Source organism: Bos grunniens, chromosome 6 (genome assembly GCF_055505025.1).
Source record: "Bos grunniens cultivar Pamir isolate PY7600 chromosome 6, Bosgru_T2T1.0, whole genome shotgun sequence".
Lineage (NCBI taxonomy): Eukaryota > Metazoa > Chordata > Mammalia > Artiodactyla > Bovidae > Bos > Bos grunniens.
Window position 1 is genome coordinate 45,586,806 of NC_141170.1, and position 21,396 is coordinate 45,608,201.

General features: G+C 42.4%; 1 protein-coding gene across 4 annotated transcripts in view; it reads right to left on the reverse strand.

Moving 5' to 3' along the window:
• The window catches only part of LOC147370625 (RE1-silencing transcription factor-like), a 113,359-nt gene that overhangs the window by 9,239 nt on the left and 82,724 nt on the right, over positions 1 to 21,396 (reverse strand). Inside the window, exons 1-3 of one of the 4 annotated variants that reach the window (XM_086405600.1) lie at positions 13,618 to 14,997; positions 4,894 to 5,797; positions 169 to 252 (exon numbers count right to left, since the gene is read on the reverse strand). In XM_086405600.1, the coding sequence (XP_086261726.1) occupies positions 169 to 252; positions 4,894 to 5,788 (979 nt within the window). In that variant the 5' untranslated portion in view covers positions 5,789 to 5,797; positions 13,618 to 14,997. Of the gene's footprint in view, positions 1 to 168; positions 253 to 4,893; positions 5,804 to 13,617; positions 14,998 to 21,396 lie in introns of those variants that run through there. The other 3 variants (XM_086405601.1, XM_086405598.1, XM_086405599.1) reach the window with 3 other exon arrangements.

Genomic DNA, 21,396 nt, shown 5'->3' on the forward strand with positions numbered 1-21,396 from the left:
AATCCCTGGAACCCAGCAACCACACACTGAATTTATATTAAAAAATATATAAATACCAAATTACATTAAAAATAAATCATAAGAAATGACCCAGTTCCAGGTATAGAACAACTTCTTAATAATGGTAGTTTACTAAAAATGATAGAAAAGTTCCCCTTTTTTACCAACCTGAATGAGTACGCATATGCCTGGTTAAATGAGTCTTCTGAGAACTTGAGTAAGGACAAAGTTCACATTTATATGGACGTTCACCTACAAAAATACAGTGATTAATGTTCAAATGATAAAATAAGGCAATTACAATTCTCACTAACAATACATACATTATTTAATACTGAGTTTTGGGGGGGGTTTTTGGCTGCTCAGTTCCACATGTGAGACCTTAGTTCCCAGATCAAGGATCGAACCCATGCCCTTTGCCCTAGGAGCATGGAGTTAACCACTGGACCAGCAGGGAAGTCCCAGTTATACTCATAAAGCCACAGGGACTGACAGCAACTGAAGATAAGAGAACAATGATTCTTAAGGAATTTAAGACTTAAGGAATTTAAGTCTCAAAGGCAGAAAATTTGTGTTTTTTGCACATGGGTTGTTGACCACAAAATATACTAAAAAAATCTTGACATCTGTCTATTTTTTTGGCCACAAGATAACAATTAGGACCTCAGGCAAGCTTGCTTATCTATAAAAGTAACAGTACCTCCACTTTCTAGAATTGTGAGAATTTAAATTAAGATAATACATGGACAGCCTTCAGCCCTGTGCCTGACACATAGAGCCTTCAATAAATATGTTATTCTTCTGTCTATATTATGCATTACAGCAACAGATGTACCTAATATCAAGGGACAAGGAGGGACTTTCCTGGCAGTCAACTGATTAAGACTCCATATTTCCCCTGCAGGGGGCACAGGTTCAATCCCCGGTAGGGGAACTAAAGATCCCACATGTCACGTGGCTTGGCCAAAAACAAAAAACAAACAAAAAAACCCATGGAACGAGGAAAGGAAAAGACAAAGTGAAACAAAGAAAGAATGTGGTGATAAGTGTGAAATGTGTTCCTAGTAACTATCCAGCTATTATTAGCTGGTACCTGTAGATTAGACAAAAATAGCTCATGGCAACAGGATGCCTACTTTAGCCTGGAAGAATTCTGAGATAACTTAAAAAATGTTGAAATGTATTTCTGTAAAAAGATACATAATTGCCAACAAGCACATGAAAAGATGCACAATATCATTAGTCAACAGAAATGTAAATCAAAACCACAGTGAGATGATTTCACACCCACCAGGATGGCTATAATCAAAATAACAGATGTTAACATTTATTTGTTAGGTTCTGGAGAATTTAGAACCCTAATACAGTGCTGGTGGGACTGTAAAATAGTGCAGCCATTTTGGAAAACAGCTTGTCAGTCCCTCAAATGATTAAACATAATTACTATATGGCTAAGCAATTCCACTCCTAGGTGTATATTTACCTAAGAAAAACAAAAACATATGTCTACACAAAACCTTGCATAAGAATGGCAATAGCGGAATTACTCACAATAGCCAAAAAGTGGAAATAATCCAAAAATCCATTAACTAATAGAAAAACAAAGTGTTGCTTACCCATTTTAGAGTAATATTTGGCAACAAAAGGAAAACAAGTACTGTAAGCTTGATGTGGCTGAACCTTGAAAACATAAATGAAAGAAGGTAGCCACTGGGGGCCACGTATCACCTGATTCCATTGATATGAAGTGTTCTGAACAGTTCAATTCACAGTGAATTGTATGGTATATCAATTGTGTATCAGTCAAGTTGTTACGAAAAAAAGCTAAGAAAAATTTAATACCCTGAAGATTAACATATAGGATCAACTACAGATACTTTACTTTTAAATTGTTCGTAACAAAATAGATTGCATCTATCTGTGCCACTCACCAAAACAAGCATAAATACTCTAGAAGCACTAGTAATTTTTCACTCACACGTATAGGCAAAAATGTCATCTTTCAAAGTAGAATTTGTGAACTGGTTAAGATAGCAAAACCACAAAATGAAAAATCTACTGAAGACTCAAATGAAAATCCTCAGCCCCCTACCATAATAATTATCTATAAAAAAGATATAGAACTTTGAATCTTAGCTGTATGTGACCCTGGGTACAATACTTTAGGCTTTCAATGAACACTTACCTGTTTTCCTTAGCATATTTTTCTGACGATTACCCCACTCCAGTACTCTTGCCTGGAAAATCCCATGGGCGGAGGAGCCTGATAGGCTGCAGTCCATGGGGTCGCTAAGAGTCAGACATGACTGAGCGACTTCACTTTCCCTTTTCACTTTCATGCACTGGAGAAGGAAATGGCAGCTCACTCCAGTATTCTTGCCTGGAGAATCCCAGGGACGGGGGAGCCTGGTGGGCTGCCGTCTATGGAGTCGCACAGAGTCGGACACAACTGAAGCGACTTAGCAGCAGCAGCAGCAGAGTAGAAGAAAGCACCTAACCCTGAGCACTCAATAAAGAAACATACCAGACTTGGTAAGTGAACCTGAAAAGTTGGCTACCTAAGTGAGAGATAAGAAATAATGGATTCCTGCTGATGATCATTTATCTCTGCTCTTCAGCACTCGATGAATTAATTTTTCCATAAATACAATTTTTAGAACCATGCCTTTTATACCACTGATACTCTCAAATTTTAAATAATCAAAATAATAACCTTCTATTTATGCACCAACAAACTGCTTACAAAAAAAATTTTTTTTAAACCACAAATAAGGTAATACAAGCAATGAGGGAGCTTTTAAAAAGTATTATCAAATAAGTTTAACACTAAATGTGAAATGAGATACATACAACCAGAGTTAGCTGTGTAAGTCATAACCTTAATTGTGGAAATATCAACTTTAAATTAATGTAGAAAAAATATTAAGTAATGATGAAATATATAAAAACAGCCATTAAAATTAGTTGCCTAGATTGTAATTAAATGAAAATAAACCACCATAAGAAAAAAAGAAGAAATGGCAAAAAGTAGAGATCCTATGTTTTATTTTTTGTTAAAGTATACATAAGAAATTGGAAATATATACCAAACTGAAATTTTTCCAGTTCTTTACATTTTCCTTAACTCTGAAAATCTCTTAAATCAACTAATTTAAATTTTTTGTTCAAACATTTTAAGAGTTTGGGGAAAATCTTTAAATTGTTCAGTGACTCATCAATTTTGAAAGTATCAAAAATATAACTGACACCCCAAAAAAATTTAATAAGATAAAGACACTGGTATTATTTTTTATGATGACTTGCATGGTGGTTTTAAGTATATACATTTGTAAAAATTCATCATTGTCAATAATACCTCAATTTTTAAAAATTCATAAACATGTACATGTAAAAGTCATGTACTTCATCGTATATCACACTGATTACCTAAAAGCTCTACAGATTATGGCCCATTCTATGATAAATTAGGCCCCAGTTTTCACAGGACTGTTAAAGGAACATGAAGTACTTATGGCTAAAGTGTATATGGTATCTGGGATTTGTTTTATGATACTGCAAGTGAGGTTAGTTTAGTCTAACCTTAGTCTAACAGTTTGTTTAATTAAAACTCTTAAGTGATTAATGGTGTAGGATTCTCCAGTTACTCTCATTTCCTATGCCATGTAATTTTGAAACTTTTTTACTTTTGAGATAAAATGATTGCAAAGCCTAGAGACAATCACAGATTATAACAAATTCCAAAGAGATTTCAAATTCTTTTATATAACTAGATTTTAAGCTTTAAATTACACAGAAGCCATCTGTTGGAGTTTAGAAATCTTGCTACACGTGTGTTTCTTGTAATGGAATTTCATCTGCAAGTCTTCTTGTTTACGTCTACCACTTCAACATCAATTCCTCTCCTCACTAGGACTCACTTTAGGGTTCAGTGCTGCAGAGTGACAACCACTGCAAATGGGATCTGATGCAAACAGCATTCCACAGCCCTTCTCACTACTGATATGAGAAGCAGAGTACTAGGTTACCCTATCCTTATTATTCAGACCAGCAATCGGTCCTCAAAGGTACCAATTCTTACCAGGAAAATGTACTGCAACTATCAATATTATAAACATTGCTTTCAAAAAATAAGACCCGTTAATTACAAAGATTTGAAAGTCAATTTACAAGTGAATAAATAAGGGGTATTGGTCGGAGAAGGCAATGGCACCCCACTCCAGTACTCTTGCCTGGAAAATCCCATGGACGGAGGAGCCTGGTAGGCTGCAGTCCATGGGGTCGTGAAGAGTCAGACACGACTGAGTGACTTCACTTTCACTTTTCACTTTCCTGCATTGGAGAAGGAAATGGCAACCCACTCCAGTGTTCTTGCCTGGAGAATCCCAGGGATGGGGGAGCCTGGTGGCTGCCGTCTATGGGGTCACACAGAGTCAGACACGACTGAAGTGACTTAGCAGCAGCAGCAGCAGCAAGGGGTATTGGGGAAAATGGGGAGCAACCACTGAGAGGTGCTTCCTTTTGGGGTGAAGATGTGCTAAAATTGACTGTGGTACGGGCTGCACAATTCTGCAAACATACTAAAGCCAACACATTCTAACATTAAATGGATGAACTGTGTGGAAGTGGAGTATATCTCAATAAAGCTGTTATTTTAAAACATGAATTGTCAAATGTGATAAAATATTAACGACCAATAACTGTTGGGTATAGGTGATTCGTACCTGTGGGTACTCATCTTTACTTTTTACTTTTGAGATGTAATTTACTTCCGAGATGAGATTTACCCATCTTTAATTCTCTTTACTTCTGAGATGTTTGAAATTCTTCACATCTTTAAGACTGTTTCATTTTGGGGGGTACAGTACACTTAATAAGTGAGAAAGGTACTCTTACCTGTATGAGTTCGAACATGCTGAACATAATTGTTTTTTCTGTCTGAAAAATAGTTGCATTTTCCACATGTGTAAACTTTCCTTGGAAAATGGTTTCTCAGGTGTTTCCTCCAGTGATATTCACTCACTGTGGTGTACGTGCATATGATACACTTGTAGACTCGCTCATTGTCCCCGGCTCGGGTGTGATGTTTCAGGTGAGCAGTATAGTGATCATAGCGATTGGTATTGTAGCCACAGCGGTCACAGCGGATGGGGCCCTTGGAGAAATCGCCCTCTTCCCCAGTAGAAGAGCCGGATTCCCTGGCTTTTGCTTGCTTCTCGGCACTTTCCTCCACAAAAAATTTCTTGGCGCTGTGAACTCGGATGTGATGCACAAACTGCTCTTCAGATTCTGCTTCATACTGGCATGGTTTACAGCGGAAGGGTTTGGTCTTCAAGTTCTTGCACTTGTCCTCTGCTACGGGTGTTTCCTGAGGAACGTCTTTATTTGAGCTGTACGTTTCTGAGGCAGCTGCTACCTCAAACACAGGCCGTGGCTGCACAACATTGAGTTCCAAACTTTCCAGTTCCATGTTCTCCAGCCCACTGGGTTCGCCTTTCACCTCAGGAGACTCCTCAAGTCCTTCTCCATCACTATCTGAGAAGTTGCTATCCCCAACAGGCATCAATTCTGCCATCTGCCTTTCTTCGCCAACCAGGTAATCACAGCAGCCGCCATTTACTTCCCCAGTTAAGGCCACGTTTGCCAACATGATGAGCTGAGGCGCAGCCAGTTCAGCTCGAGAGAGATCAGGCAAGTCATACATGTCGTTTGGCAAGGACATGCCCATGGTGCCACTGCCGGTGAACAGCCCTCCTCCTCCGGAAGACTGCCCCATTACCTGGGTGGCCATATCTGTGCTCTGCATTCAAAACAAAACAAAACAAAACACACAAAAGCACCAGTTTAAGCACAACGTTTACCAGTCTAAAACAAAATATCACTGTAGTTCTTTGTAACTTAAAACAATACATTTTCCCACATCATCTTTAAACTCAATCAGCTTCATTAACTACTGAAAGTCAGTCTTTAAAATCATTTTGTAAGTCTAAACCCTCTTTACTGCAGTCATCAAAAAATTTTCTGTAACCCCTACAAGAAATTCTATCAAATGTTTGACACAACTCATCCATCAACCAAATCTACCAACGGTGTGCCTTCCCTTAAGCACTTTTACTGTTTCTGGTGGAAAAATGTAAGTAACCTTCATTTTCAGTGCTAATTAAAATTAAATTGACCTTTGTACAAATGGGTTAGAGGCACCAACCCCCAGTGAGGTTAAAAATCTCATCTTTTTGGCTCCACAAAAACCAAGAGTACCAATAATCTACTGTTAACCAGAAGCCTTAAGGATAAGTCAGTAAACATGTATTTTGCATGTCACATGCATTTTTATAATAGATACATGAAAAAGCTAAGAAAATCATAAGGACTACATTTCCAGTACTGTATTTATAAATACAGTCAGTTTACATTCCCTGTATACAAGATGAATTACACCTGTAATACTTTTACCAATACTGTATGATACAAAATACTGCAGATATTATACATATTACTAACACTAGTCATCAAAATAGAAAAGATATTGTGAAAAAGAAATTCATACTCATTTACAGTTATAACAAAGCACTGATAACATTGAAGCAACGATATGACTGCTTTACTGAAATCTACTGCGATCGATAGGACTGCTTCGCAGTCGCCAAGCCGATATGCAAATAAATGAGTCATAAAAATTTTTATGGCATATAGTGTAAGGCATTTTCATAACATAGTATTTGAAATAGTTTTTTTTTTAACTGCATATATGTATGATGGGCTGATATGCTGTTTCTCAAAAAGCATATAGTAATGTAATTATTATATATTTTTTTTAATTTATTTTTCTATGAAGACCTACAAGACCTTCTAGAACTAACACACAAAAAAGATGTCCTTTTCATTATAGGGGACTGGAATACAAAAGTTACAAGTCAAGAGATACCTGGAGTAACAGGTAAATTTGGCCTTGGTGTATAAAACGAAGCAGGTCAAAGGCTAACAGAGTTTTGCCAAGAGAACACACTGGTCATAGCAAACACCCTCTTCCAACAACACAAGAGAAGAATCTACACATGGACATCATTAGATGGCCAACACCAAAATCAGACTGATTATATTCTTTGCAACCAAAGATGGAGAAGCTTTATACAGTCAGCAAAAACAAGACTGGGAGCTGACTATGGCTTAGATCATGAACTCCTTATTGCCAAATTCAGACTTAAATTGAAGAAAGTAGGGAAAACCACTAGACCATTCAGGTATGACCTAAATCAAATCCCTTATGATTATACAGTGGAAGTGAAAAATAGACTCAAGGGATTAGATCTGATACACAGAGTGCCTGAAGAACTATGGACAGAGGTTCCTAACATTGTACAGGAAGCAGTGATCAAGACTATCCCTAAGAAAAGGAAATGCAAAAAGGCAAAAATGGTTGTCTGAGGAGGCCTTACAAATAGCTGAGGAAAGAAAAGATGCCAAAGGCAAAGGAGAAAAGGAAACATATCCATTTGAATGCAGAGTTCCAAAGACAGCAAGGAGAGATAAGAAAGCCTTCTTCAGTGATCAGTGCAAAGAAATAGAGGAAAACAATAGAATGGGAGGATCTAGAGATCTCTTCAAGAAAATTAGATACCAAGGGAACATTTCAAGCAAAGATGGGCACAATAAAGGACAGAAATGGTATGGACCTAACAGAAGCAGAAGATATTAAGAGGTGGCAAGAATACACAGAAGAACTATACAAAAAAGATCTTCATGACCCAGATAATAACGATGATGTGATCACTCACCTTGAATGAATCCTGGAGTGCGAAATCAAGCAGGCCTTATTAGGAAGCATCACTACCAACAAAGCTAGTGGTGATGGAATTCCAGTTGAGCTATTTCAAATCCTAAAAGATGATGCTCTGAAAGTGCTGCACTCAATATGCCAGCAAATTTAGAAAACTCAGCAGTGGCCACAGGACTGGAAAAGGTCAGTTTTCATTCCAATCCAAAAGAAAGGCAATACCAAAGAATGCTCAAACTACTGCACAATTGCACTCATCTCACACACTAGCAAAGTAATGTTCAAAATTCTCCAAGCCAGGCTTCAACAGTACATGAACCGTGAACTTCCAGATGTTCAAGCTGGATTTCGAAAAGGCAGAGGAACCAGAGATCAAATTGCCAACATCCGCTGGATCATCGAAAAAGCAAAGTTCCAGAAAAACATCTACTTCTGCTTTATTGACTATGCCAAAGCCTTTGATTGTGTGGATCACAACAAATTGTGGAAAATTCTGAAAGAGATGGGAATACCAGACCACCTGAGAAATCTGTATGCAGGTCAGGAAGCAACAGTCGGAACTGGACATGGAACAACAGACTGGTTCCAAATAGGGAAAGGAACACATCAAGGCTGTATAATGTCACCCTGCTTATTTAACTTACATGCAGAGTACATCATGAGAAATGCCAAGCTGGATGAACCACAAGCTGGAATCAAGATTGCCGGGAGAAATATCAATAACCTCAGATATGCAGATGACACCACCCTTATGGCACAAAGTGAAGAACTGAAGAGCCTCTTGATGAAAGTGAGACAGCAGAGTGAAAAAATTGGCTTAAAGCTCAACATTCAGAAAACTAAGATCATGGCATCTGGCCCCATCACTTCATGGCAAATAGATGGGGAAACAATGACAGACTTTATTTTTGGGGGCTCCAAAATCACTGCAGATGGTGACTGCAGTCATGAAATTAAAAGACGCTTACTCCTTGGAAGAAAAGCTATAACCAACCTAGATAGCGTATTAAAAAGCAGAGACATTACTTTGCCAACAAAGGTCCCTCTAGTCAAGGCTATGGTTTTTCCAGTGATCATGTATGGATGTGAGAGCTGGACTATAAAGAAAGCTAAGTGTCGAAGAATTGATGCTTTTGAACTGTTGTGTTGGAGAAGACTCTTGAGAGTCCCTTGGATTGCAAGGAGATCTAACCAGTCAATCCTAAAGGAAATCAGTCCTGAATATTCATTGGAAAGACTGACACTGAAGCTGAAACTCCAATCCTTTGGCCACCTGATGTGAACTGACTCACTGGAAAAGACCCTGAGGCTGGGAAGGATTGAAAGCAGTAGGAGAAGGGGACGATACAGGATGAGACGGTCGGATGGCATCACCGATTCTATGGATATGGGTTTGAGTAAGCTCCGGGAGTTGGTGATGGACAGGGAAGCCTGGCATGCTACAGTCCATGGGGTCACAAAGAGTTGGACATGACTGAGCGACTGAACTGGACTGAAAATTTATTTTCGGCTGTACTGAGTCTTCGTTGCAGTGTGTTGGCTTTCTCTAGTTTCGACAAGCAGAGGCTGCTCTGTAGTTGCAGTGGCTTCTCTTGTTGCAGTGCTGGGGCTCTAGAGTCCAGGCTTTAGTAGTTCCAGCCCATAGGCTTAATTGCTGCTCGACATGTGGGTAGGATCCTCCCAGACCAGGGACTGAACTTATATCCCCTGCGATGGCACCCCACTCCAGTACTCTTGCCTGGAAAATCCCATGGACTGAAGAGCCTGGTGGGCTGCAGTCCATGGGGTCGCAAAGAGGCGGACACGACTGAGCGACTTCACTTTCACTTTTCACTTTCATGCACTGGAGAAGGAAATGGCAACCCACTCGTGTTCTTGCCTGGAGAATCCCAGGGACGGGGGAGCCTGGTGGGTTGCCATCTATGGGGTCGCACAGAGTCGGACACGACTGAAGCGACTTAGCAGCAACAGCAGAACATGAATTCTTAACAACTAGACCACCAAGGAAGTTCCAGGTAATGTAATTATTCAAAAGCAAAATTATACAACAGTAGAAAAACTAATACCTTTCTCAAGTCTTGCACACAATGAATTCTTAGGTAACAATGGTGATGACACAATGTCTTCCAGCTCTTGGTGTACAATTACTAGATTTTTTACAAGACACTTACACACATACATGACAGATAAGTTTATTAACTGAACGGTGTGATTAACATTTATTAAGCAGAGAAGTGGATCATCATCAAGGTCTTCATCCTCCTGTCTTCTGTTGAGTAGGGGGGTTGGGGGAGGAAGGGTTGCTCTTGCTGAGTCAGGAGTGGCAGTCAGAAGAGGCAGAGGAAGTGTAAGAGAAGGCAGAAGGAGGTGCAGAGAGAGAAGAGGTGGAGGAAGTGGAAAGAGGCGAAACTTGAGAGAAAGATATCTTAAATTTCTGTCCAAATTTTCCTTTTCTACTTCTCTAAAAATGTTTCAATTTGGTACTAATCCTTCTACCAAGGGCTTTAGTTTTAGTGTCTGTATCATACAAGGGGCCAAGCTGTAAAAGAAGTCAAAAGCAATCTTCAACAAAAGGAACCTTGCTGCCAGACTGTCTAACGTCAATTTGTTTTCTGGCGCTGCTTCTTCCATGTCTTTTTCCTTATAGTCTTGCACTGGTTCTAAAGGACTCACCTCCAAATTAACTTCCATTAATTACTCTGGTATGCTATCTATTAACTCTTGAATATTCCCAAATTTTGTATCATGAAGCCTTTCATCCACCTTTTTCCAGTATCCACTATCTCTTTCATGACTTCCTTGATTGGCTGTGGTAAATCCTGTGAATTCATGCACAAGACGTGGACAGTCTCTTCTAGCAGAAATTTGTATTAGGCTTGATGGCCTTCATAGTTTTTGCTATCACAATGATAACATCTTCAACAGTATGGTCCTTCTAGACTTTCACGATGTTCTATCAGGGTTGTCTTCCACAGCACTGACAATCCTTTCTATGGAGTACCGTGTGTAATGACACTTCAAGGTCCTTAAGATACCTTAATATAGGCTTTATTAAAAGACACTGTGTTTGGGAACCACTTTGACAGACTTCCCAGGTGGTGCTAGTGGTAAAGAACCTGCCTGCCAATGTAGATGTAAGAGACCTCGGTTCAATCCCTGGGTCGGAAAGATCCCCTGGAGGAGGAAATGGCAAACCAGTCCAGTATTCTACCTGGAGAATCCCATGGACAGAAGAGCCTGACAGACTGCAGTCCATAGGGTCGCAAAGAGTGGGTCGCAAAGAGTGGGACACAACTGAAGCAACTTAGCACACACGCATGAATACCATTTGACACCTTCAATGTTGAACTCATGGGGTTAAGGTGGCCAGGGTTACTGTCCAATACCAAAGAATCTTAAAATGCAGTCCCCTTACTGCGAAGTACTTCATAATCAGGGATAAAGCATCAATGGAACCAATTTAGTTAAGTATTCTCATTGCCCTGGCCTTCTTATTATACAACCAAAAGAATAGTAACTGGTGTTTATCTTTAAGGATAGTGAGCTTATGAAGTTCCCTGGTGGCTTAATGGTTAGGGTTCTGGGCTTTCACTGCAGTGGCCAAGGTTCAGTCCCAGGTCGGGGAACTGAGATCGTGCAAGCCAAAAAAAGAAAGGAAGACAAAGAATGAAAGAAAAACAATTCCATTAAAAAAAAAAAGTGGGCTTGGCAGCTTTATAGATAAGAACAGTCCTGATCAAAAACTCAATTTGTACAAAACAAGTTAGTCTTCAACCAGCCTTAAATCCAAATTAATGCTCACTTCTCTTCTTTAGTAATGAATGAGCTTTTTGCCAACTTTTTCCAGACTAGGGCACATTACTCTGTATTAAAAACCTGTTTAGGCAGACAGCCTTTCTCTTCAATAATTTTGTTAACAGCATCTGGGAACTCAAAGCTGGTTCTGCTATCTTGACATTTTTTCAGTCAAAACTCTTTCTAAAATTACCAAACCATTCTCTGCCAGCATTAAAGTCTCCAGATTTAGAAACTTCATTTTCCTTTTGCTTTAAATTGTCATACAATAACTTCACTTTTTCTCAAATCAATTTACTCTATAGGTATGCCTTTCATAACTATACCCACATGAAAAATTCTTTTTTTTTTTTTTTTTTAAGGTTACATCACACAGCTTCGTGGCTTGTGGTATCTTAGTTTCCCAACCAGGTATTAAACCTGAACCCTCAAGCAGTGAAAGCACGGTGTCCCAACCATTGGACAACTAGGGAATTCCCAAAAAGGCATTTTTAATATCAGACAGAAGGCATATTACAAAAAGTGTAAGGCTTTCATGTCTGCTGGCAAAAATGCAGAGACAGTCTCCAAATTTCCTTTTTTTTTTTTTTTTTTTTTGGCAATAACCCTTACACTAGATTCACTGATCTTGAAGTGGTGGGTAATGGAAACTGCAGAACTTGATATGGTCAATATCAAGCAATTTAACTTTTTCTTCCAATGCCATGACTTTACTGCTTGGGAGCATTTCCAGCATCACCAGTGGCACTTTATATGGGTCCCATGGAGTCATTCAAGGTTTCTGGTATCCCACTAAACACAATGAAAAACACTCAGGAAATGGGAGAGGTGGCTTTTTTTCTGCAAGCACAATTTACTGGAGAGAACTGCTCACCCAGATATGATTAGACTTACAAGACGTTTTAAGTGGATACCTCCAAACACTTGAGGCTCACCAAAATAGCAACAAGAGGTAGCTATGAAATGATTACAGACCCACAGTATGGACCACAGTTAATATGCAGTTATGGGTGAATGATTGATCTTTACATTTGTTTACATCTCTCTGGACAGGAATGGTGCCATGGTGGTCTGTAATTTTTGGTAACTTTTATTAGATTTGTATACATTTTACAGTAGTCAATGATAAAATACATTATCTATGTATACTTGATACATTCATGATGTACCTTTTTCTAAATTTTCCATATTTCTAGGCTATGTGTATCATCTGTAGACTTCTGCAAAATGTTGCAGATCTATGAGAAATTTTCCAATATATTTGTTGAAAAAAATCCATATAAGTGAACCCATGCAGTTCAAATTCCTGTTGTTTAAGGGTCCAATGTACTTTGAAAAAGTACATAATACCATTAAAGTATTACTTAAGTTTCTTTTCTTGATGATCTGTTTAAAAGTAAACAAAAATTAAATATCTTTTTTCCTGTGAAAGGGAAGTTTAGTGTATTTAAATATACATAAATGAAAACACAAGAGCTTTCAAATACCCATTAACTGAATAACTCATCTTCAAATCAGCAACTTTCTTGCCTTGTGTTTGATCTGACTCAACGGCCTAGAGGAGCCATAATAAAATCTCTTTGAAAAAACGTTGGGCTTTTCAATAAAGTGTCTTAACCTCATTACTTTCCAACCTAAAAGGTGTTAATTCTCAAATTAGATGTTCTCTTGCGAATTAGAAAAAGCAAAGTGGCAAGGGCTCAAAAAATTTTACACCCAAAATACCAAAAGTAATCAGTTTAACCCAAGCGGATAAACACAAACTCGTTGAGTCATAGGTACCAACGAAAGTCGGAATCAAATGCCATCACACAGCAAAGGCTGTCCAAGGCCTTAACGAAACAGCCCAGGTGACTCGTAATTCCTAATTCTCCCCAAACCCTAACTACCATTCCTACAGGCATTTCAACGTTGCTCAGGAAGGCCGTCCGCGCACAGCCCGAAAGCCCAACGTGCCACTCGGATCCTACGTGCTGCCTTCACCAGCGCCGGCCTCGGCCGCGGCATTCCTGACTGAAATAGGCATTCGGCCATTTTCTCAAAATACGTACCAAACACAAAGCAGCTCTTCGCAAATTCCGGCGCCCTCGCTTCCCCTCGCCTCGGCCCGCTCACTGCACCATCGACACACCAAGTCGTCCTGAAGCGTCTCCTGGGCTCCCCACCACTGAAGACGGCGAGACGAGCAAACTCGGGGCGCCGTTGGGCCAGACCGAGTCTTCCCAGTCCAGGCTGCCCCCTCCCGGCCCGCGCGCCCCAGTCCGGGAAGAGTGAGGAAAGTTGCCGCGTCGTCGTCGTCTCCGCTCCTCGCCCGCCCAGGGCTCGCCCTCCGCAGGGGGCCGGGAGCCTCCGCGGGCGCCCTCCCGAGGCGCCGGGCCCCGAGGGCCAGAGGGGGCCCCCTGCGCCCCGGAAGTCTGAGGCTCACTCCCCCACGGCGCCCCGCGGGACTCGCGCCCCGGCCCCGCCGACTCCGGCGGCCAGACGACCCCGCACGCAGGGCCTCGGCGGCCTGGCCGCCCGAGCGCAGAAATCGCTGTCCAGCCCCATTGGCGGAACCGCCCGGGTCCCGGGCTGACTCAACCCGCCCGGCCGCACTCAACGGCGCCTTCCGGCGAAAGGGAGAGGCCGGGGAGGGAGGAAGACGCGAGGGCCGCCGGCAGGCGAGGGGCTGCGGCGGGACTCGGAGCAGAAGGAGCACGAGAGGAAGTCAGTTTCAGGACTAGGGCCCCAAGCAGCTCCGCTCCCGGCCTCAGGACAAGACATCCCCGCTCCTGCGCCCGCTCGGACGCGGCGGCCCGGCCTCGACTGGGGAGGGGGTCCTGGCGCCGCGCCGCTCTCCACCGACGCCCCCGGCCCAGCCCCCCGGCGGCGACGATGTAACCCGATCCCGCCCGGCCGCCCGCCCCCGCCCGACGCGGCGGTCGTCGCCGCCGCCCGAGCCACAGTATCTGCAAATCAGCCCTGGACAGCGCCTCGCTCCGCGTCCTTCCGCGCCCTCCCCTTCTCGCGGCCACGGCCGCCCGGCCGGCCCGCCGCCCCCACCCAACCGTGTCTCAGATCGCGCCGCGCTTACCGGCCTTTCTGGGCGAGGAGGGGCGACGACCCGCGTCGCCGCTCCTTCACGGACTACTTTTCTTTGTTGCAGGAGTTTCGGGGGAGGGGAGGGTGACGGTGGAAAAGTTGGACGCTGGGCTCGTCGAGGCCCGCGAAGACCCAGTGGGGCTGCAGAGTGTTCAGGCCGCTGGCTCTCGCCCTGCGGTCCGGGCCGCCGCCGCCGCCGCCACCCACAGCGGGCTCTGGGACCCCAGGCCTCGGCGGCGCTTACTCTGCTTCTGCGCCCTGCGCTCGCGGGAGCCGCACATTCCAACACAGGAGGCTGCGCCGCGCACCCGACCCGCGCCGCCGCCGCCACTCCCGGGACACGCCCCCTCACCGCCCGCGCGCGCCCGCCGGACACGCCCCCTCCGCTGCCCTCGCGCGTAGTCGCCTAGCGCGCCCCGCCCCTGGGCGAAGGAGTCTGTTGGGGGCCCGGTCTTTGGATGGGGGAGCGCCCAGACGTAGCAGCACCTAGTTTCCCCAGTGTCTCGAACTCGGGCTCTGAGGTCAGAAAAGAAGCCAACCCCGCTACCTTTGTTGATTTCCTTCATAAACTAACAACAGAAAAGTTATCCCCCAGCCCTGGAATGCACGCGAGAGACTAGCACTCTTAAAAGGAGCGCTCTTACAGGCTTTGTCACCTCCCTTTCAAGTCTAAAATGCTTGAAAAATACCTTTCAGAATCTCTTCTGATCTCCACCCATAGCCACCCTTAACTAATTAAGCTTCGTTTTGAGTCAACATTAACAACAAAAAAAAAGCTTTCCAAATTTTAAGCTATAAGCCAGGAAAACAACAAAAAACAAAAAGAACAATAACAAAAACGCAGTTAAGTTGTGAAAACAAAGTATTTCAGGAACGAAGTGGATTCAAAATTGTGAGAATGAGGACAGACGGGACAAGTCCCTAGACGTGGAAGGTATCAAGTCATTCAGTCTTCAAAGCACCATTTCAGTGTAGCAGTTACCCTCAGATTACAGAGGGTAACGAGGGTGGTGAGGACTTCAAGGCTGTTTCCTGAGCCAGTTTTGGAGAGTAACCTGCGTCCATGTTTATAAAGTGGAGTAACCAAGCCTGCTACTTGGCACACAGTAATAGGCTAGAAAGAGGGAGGGAGGGAGAAAGAGAAAAAAAATTTCTTTTTGCCTCAGAAATGCCTAAGTATTGTAATTCACAGCTATCCTCTGAAATGTAATGACTCTCTTAAACTCCTTAGTATGGCATTCAAGGCCCTGACTACCCAGATAAAGATAAGTTGGACTATCACTAATAGTATAAAAGAGGTAGCAACAAGTGCTTTGGGGGTTTAGAGGAGGAAGCGAAGTGAAGTCGCTCAGTCGTATCCGACTCTTTGCGACCCCATGGACTGTAGCCTACTACGCTCCTCTGTCCGTGGGATTTTCCAGGCAAGAGTACTGGAGTGGGTTGCCATTTCCTTCTCCAGAGGATCTTCCTGACCCAGGGATTGAACCCAAGTCTCCCACTCTGTAGGCAGACGCTTTAGCTAGTTTCTAATAGGATCTAGAAACAGTCACAGTAGATGGATTATCTGATCTGGTCTTGAGAAGTGGGAAAATTTCAACAGGTGGGAAATAGGGGAAGGAACATTATACACAGTAAAAACAGCAAGCTCAAAAAACACCTGAGACCTACCTCCTACTCAGTTTACCCAGTTCCTTCTCTTTCAAGTTCCTTTACTTTTTTATGAGAGAGCTGCCACACTCTATGTTCCTGGTCTACTCCTTAGGAGCCCTGTCTAATTGTTGACAGTACATTATTAAATAACGTACAGGGTCAAATGAAAAATGGAATAAAGGTCCTCCATGCTTAACTACTAAAGGTTTTGATTTGTTGTTCAGTCGTTCAGTGGTGTCCAAATCTTTGTGACCCCATGGACTGCAGAATGCCAGGCTTCCCTCCCTGTCCTCCACTATCTCCCGAGTTTGCTCAAACTCAAGTCCATTGAGTAGATGATGCTCCAGCCATTTCATTCTCTGTCACCCCCTTCTGTTGCCTTCAATTTTTCCCAGCATAAGGGTCTTTTCTAATGAGTCAACTCTTTGAATCAGATGGATACAGTATTGGCACTTCAGCTACAGCATCAGTCCTTCCAATGAATATGCAGGGTTGATTTCCTTTAGGATTGACTGGTTTGATCTCCTTGCTGTTCAAATGCAAAATCCCCCCATGAATCAAACTTAAGACGCATTCATTTTCATTGATCCCAAAAGAGAAAGAAAGAAATGCAGGAGGGAATGGTGAAAAAAAAAAAGAGCTGGGGTAGGGAGAAAAAAATTAAAGGAAGGAAAGGAAGAAAAAAAACCTTTGTAGGCCTGGTGCAAACTTTTTCTTTCTTTCCTTTTTTCTTTGGCCGCTCTATGCGGCTTCCCGGGTAGCTCTAATGGTAAAGAATCTGTGATTCAGGAGACCTGGATTCGATCCCTGGGTTGGGAAGATCCCGTAGAGGAGGGCATGGCAACCCACTCCAGTATTCTTGCCTGGAGAATTCCATGGACAGAGGAGCCTGGGGTCGCAAAGAGCCGGACACAAGTGACGACTACCACTTTCACTTTCATGCGGCCTGTAGACCCAGGGATTGAACCTGGCCCCTGGCAGTGAAAGTGCCAGGTTTGAACCACTGGATGGTCAGGGAATTCCCTAAACTTTTCTACCTTTATTCACTTTAAAAAAAAAAAAATTTTTTTTTAATCCATATAATGCTTGCAGGATTTTTTAGATGCTGTAACCCTGGGAACAAATCTGGCCTCTGTCACAGCCTGCAAAAATATAAACTTTTTCCCCTTTTTCATGTCCAAAAAAGACAAAAATGAAACATTTCTTTTTAAAACTTACTAGATAAATATCCTTCATTTCCTCAGTCTGACTGCTTACTGGAAATGTTTTATTAATTGGGCATTTATTCCAACATATTGTGATGCAAATAAATGAATGACAAATAGGCAGCTGCATTCATTTAAAATTAGCAGAGGTCCTTGTTTCAGAGATGTCATATTCAGAGTGACCCAAATCATCATGACGTGAAGGCCATAGGTCAAATTTAAGGCCAAATTTATAAATTAATAGGAACTCTCCTTGGGGGAAGCTGGTTCTATAAACTAATTACTAATTGCTTTTCAAGAGGCTGTATTTTACTTTGCTGTATCCAAAATTTAAGATCTTTTGAGAAAAAAAATAAAAGACTTTGAACTGTGACTGAGTTCTGTTGTTTTTTTGTTTGTTTTAATTTTTTTGGCTGACTCACAGTATATAGGATCTTAACTCCCTGATCAGAAATTGAACCATCCCAGAGTTCTAACCACTGGACCACCAGGCAAATCCCTCAAATGCTTTTTATTCTGTTAAATTTTGAATCTAATGCAGGTATTTCCTAAAACAATCATATATGTATTTTTTTCAGTTCAATATACCTGGCAGCCCTTGTTTCTTCTCTGCAGCTTCTTTTGCACTCTGTGGGGAAACCCACCAGTGTAGGCCTTGAGCCACACTGGCTTTAGGACTGTTGGTGTCTGGGGACTTCCCTGGCAGTCCAGTGGTTAAGATTCCACAGGTTCAACACCTGGTCAGGGAACTAAGACGTCACTTGCCATGTGGCACAGCCAGAACAACAACAACAAAAAGATTAATGGTGTCTGAAGACAGATTTAAGGCCAGGTCTAGCACTGTTGACAGCAACTTCATCTACCCTTGCTGCCAGTTGAGCCCCAAACTTTTGTTCTGGTTCTGGTAATCAGAATACAGTCTTATCCATGACAGTATCTAAAAATGCTGAGAGAAGGGAAGGAGGGGAGCCAGGGAGCTCTGGAAGGAGCTGGGCTCCTCCTGCTTCTCCTCCTGCTGTCTCAGGCAGCCCACATGACATTTTGCACTACTCTCCCCTTGCTCCTCTTCCCCTCAACTCCCTGGCCTCCTTGAACCCTGGCTACTAGAACTTGCTGTTCTTTATCTAAAAGACTATCCAGTACCTCTCTGTCCGTGCAAGCTCATTCCCTCCCCTCCTGGGTCAGATGGCAGCTTTTTCTCAGCGGCCACAATCTTTAGAATTACAGCTCCTCCCCTTTGCACCCAATCCTACTGTCCTTCCCTGCTATTAGCATTTATTGCTAACAAACATGCCATGTATTTTATTTATTTACCATTTATTGTTTATCTTTCCTTACTAAAACTATCACCGCAAAAACAAAAAAGAGTAGACAGCATTTGGCACATACCAGCCAAACATGTCTGCAAGAGTTAAATAATCTTGGTTATTCTTTAGGTGTTACTACTGACAAACACTTGAAGCTGGATTTGTCCTTCACAAAGCTAATTATTATCTGATTCCACATAAATTATACTCTGCACCTGACATTTTTCTCCCCCTACACTCTCTAGTAGGATTCTGTATCTCAAAAGGAAGAAGTTCTTGACCTATAACTTCAGGGATTACCAGATCAGGTTGCTGAGCCGCCTGACTCCAGCTTTTGGCTGTAAACTTGCAGGAAAGAAAAAAAAAATATATATATATATACATACACACAAGACCTTCATGAGGGTATAAAACCTTTCCCTATTTCCCAGGGGAGAGGGGCTTAGTTCTTGAGGTGCTAGCCTGCTGTGTATTCCTCTGTGCCAGGCAAAGATAGAGTCATTTTCCTATTTCCTCTGAATTCTGTCTCCATATTCTTTATTCAACACTGGTGGACAGGGGGCCAAGATTTTGGGAACAGAACTTAATGTCCAAAAGAACAAAGAAATTAGTCCTTATCTCCAATGCCTATAATGTGGTAGTTGCTCAACATGTGTTTGTTAAATTTACAGGATCCCAGCTTGGTGTCACAATCTCTCACAGTGGGGCCCCTTGTACCCCCAGTTCAACACCCATCACAGACTTCCCTCATGCTGAATGCTGGCCTACCTCTTTGCCCCCTAAAATATTTCCTTTCAATAGCTATTTGTTGAATGGGTTAAAAAATGCTCTTAGGTCACTGGTTCCTCTGTACTGCCTTCCTGTTGAAAATCTCCATTCCTGCTCTTCTGCATATGGTACTCCTAGTACACTCCTAGTTCCACATACCAGTCTTTCCTTGGATTTTCCTAGGTAGAATTTAAGAGTCTGTTTGGGCCTCAAGTGTCCCTCTATTTGCCCCTGTTTCTGTTGTTGTTTGTTTTATTAGCTTTGTCACCATGCAGCTTGCAGGATCATAATTCCCGGACCAGGGACTGAACCCAGGCTCTCAGCAGTGAAAGCATGGAGTCCTAACCACTGGACAGCCAGGGAATTCCCTGCCCCTTTTTACATATAAGCCACACCTCTCTCTCTGTACAGCCCTGCCCCTCCCCTGCATTCTATCTCTTTGCTCTGGCCTTCCCTATTGTCCTTCTTCCCAGAATTCTCCATGTCATATGCAGCCCACAAAATGTCACAACTGAAAGAAATCTTAGGGATCCAAGCTCTGTTTTATAGAAGAAAACACAGGCCTGAAAGCATTTGACTTGTCCAGGTTTGCTCATCTAGTTAGGTCACAGCCAGAACTTGGGCCCAGGGACACAGATTTCCAACTGGCCCAGTGCTCTTCCAGTGTGCCTTAAACTCTAATCGCTGGCAGTAGCTCACCCTTACCTAAAACATCTTTTACTGTTTTTGGACCTGATGAGCTACTATGTTCAATGGACATACAGACAGTATATATCTGAGGTTAAAATACTCTTCAGATCCACATTTCCTTAACTCTTGACCCTATTTTAAGGTTAAGATTAGTAATCTCCTGGCAAAGGAAACCCTTATTTTCCTCGATTGCTTTTAAAATACTCCAGCCACAGCTTTGACATTTTAACCTATAGAGCTAATTGTCAATTTAGGGGAAATGGGACTTGATTCAAAATACAACTTGTGGCAGTCTTCTCCTTCCTTCCAGAAAGAGGCAAAAGCGTCCAGAGTACCATGAGAGGTATACTGTTGTACATACTTTTATTCCTGTTTCTGACCTGACTAACAAGGACCTGAAGAGATAAGGAATTGTGTTCTTATTTTTGACACAGTCAATAAAATTAAACTTGCAACAAAGTGTATCAACCCAGTCAAAGCTAACACACAGTGCTGGTTTTATAAATAAACGTTTCTTCAATGGACATTTCCTTATTTGTCTTCAAATAATCACTTTATCCACTAGAATGACTGAAAATAAGGGTGCTGATGAGGACACTGAGCAACTAGAACTCTCATCTACTGATAATGAAAATGAAAACTGGTACAACTGATAGGATCGGGGATCCTCAGAGAAAGAGAACCAGGCGTGGTTTTCTTGACATAAGAAAAACCAATTTGGCCTAAGCTTTTTGTATCTAAGCTGGCCCCATGCTCGCCTCAATAATCAGTGATCTTAAGGGAAGTTAGGGGAAGCAGGAACAAAGGAAAAGCAGTCAAGAAACAACAGTTCAAAGATAAAACAGAGTTTTAGCTCCTGCCCCTTGGGGTTCCCTGTTCGCTGAGTGGTAAAGAATCCACCTGTCAATGCAGGAGCTGTGGGTTCAATCCCAGGATCAGGAAGATCCCCGGGAGAAGGAAATGGCAACCCATTCCAGTATTCTTGCCTGGAAAATTCCATGGATAGAGGAGTCTGGTGTGCTACAGTCCATGGGGTCACAAAGAGTCAAACATGACTTAGAAACTAAGCAATGAGGAATATACATAACACTCTGTTACGTATCTTTGAGTTCTTCGGGAACTAATCCCC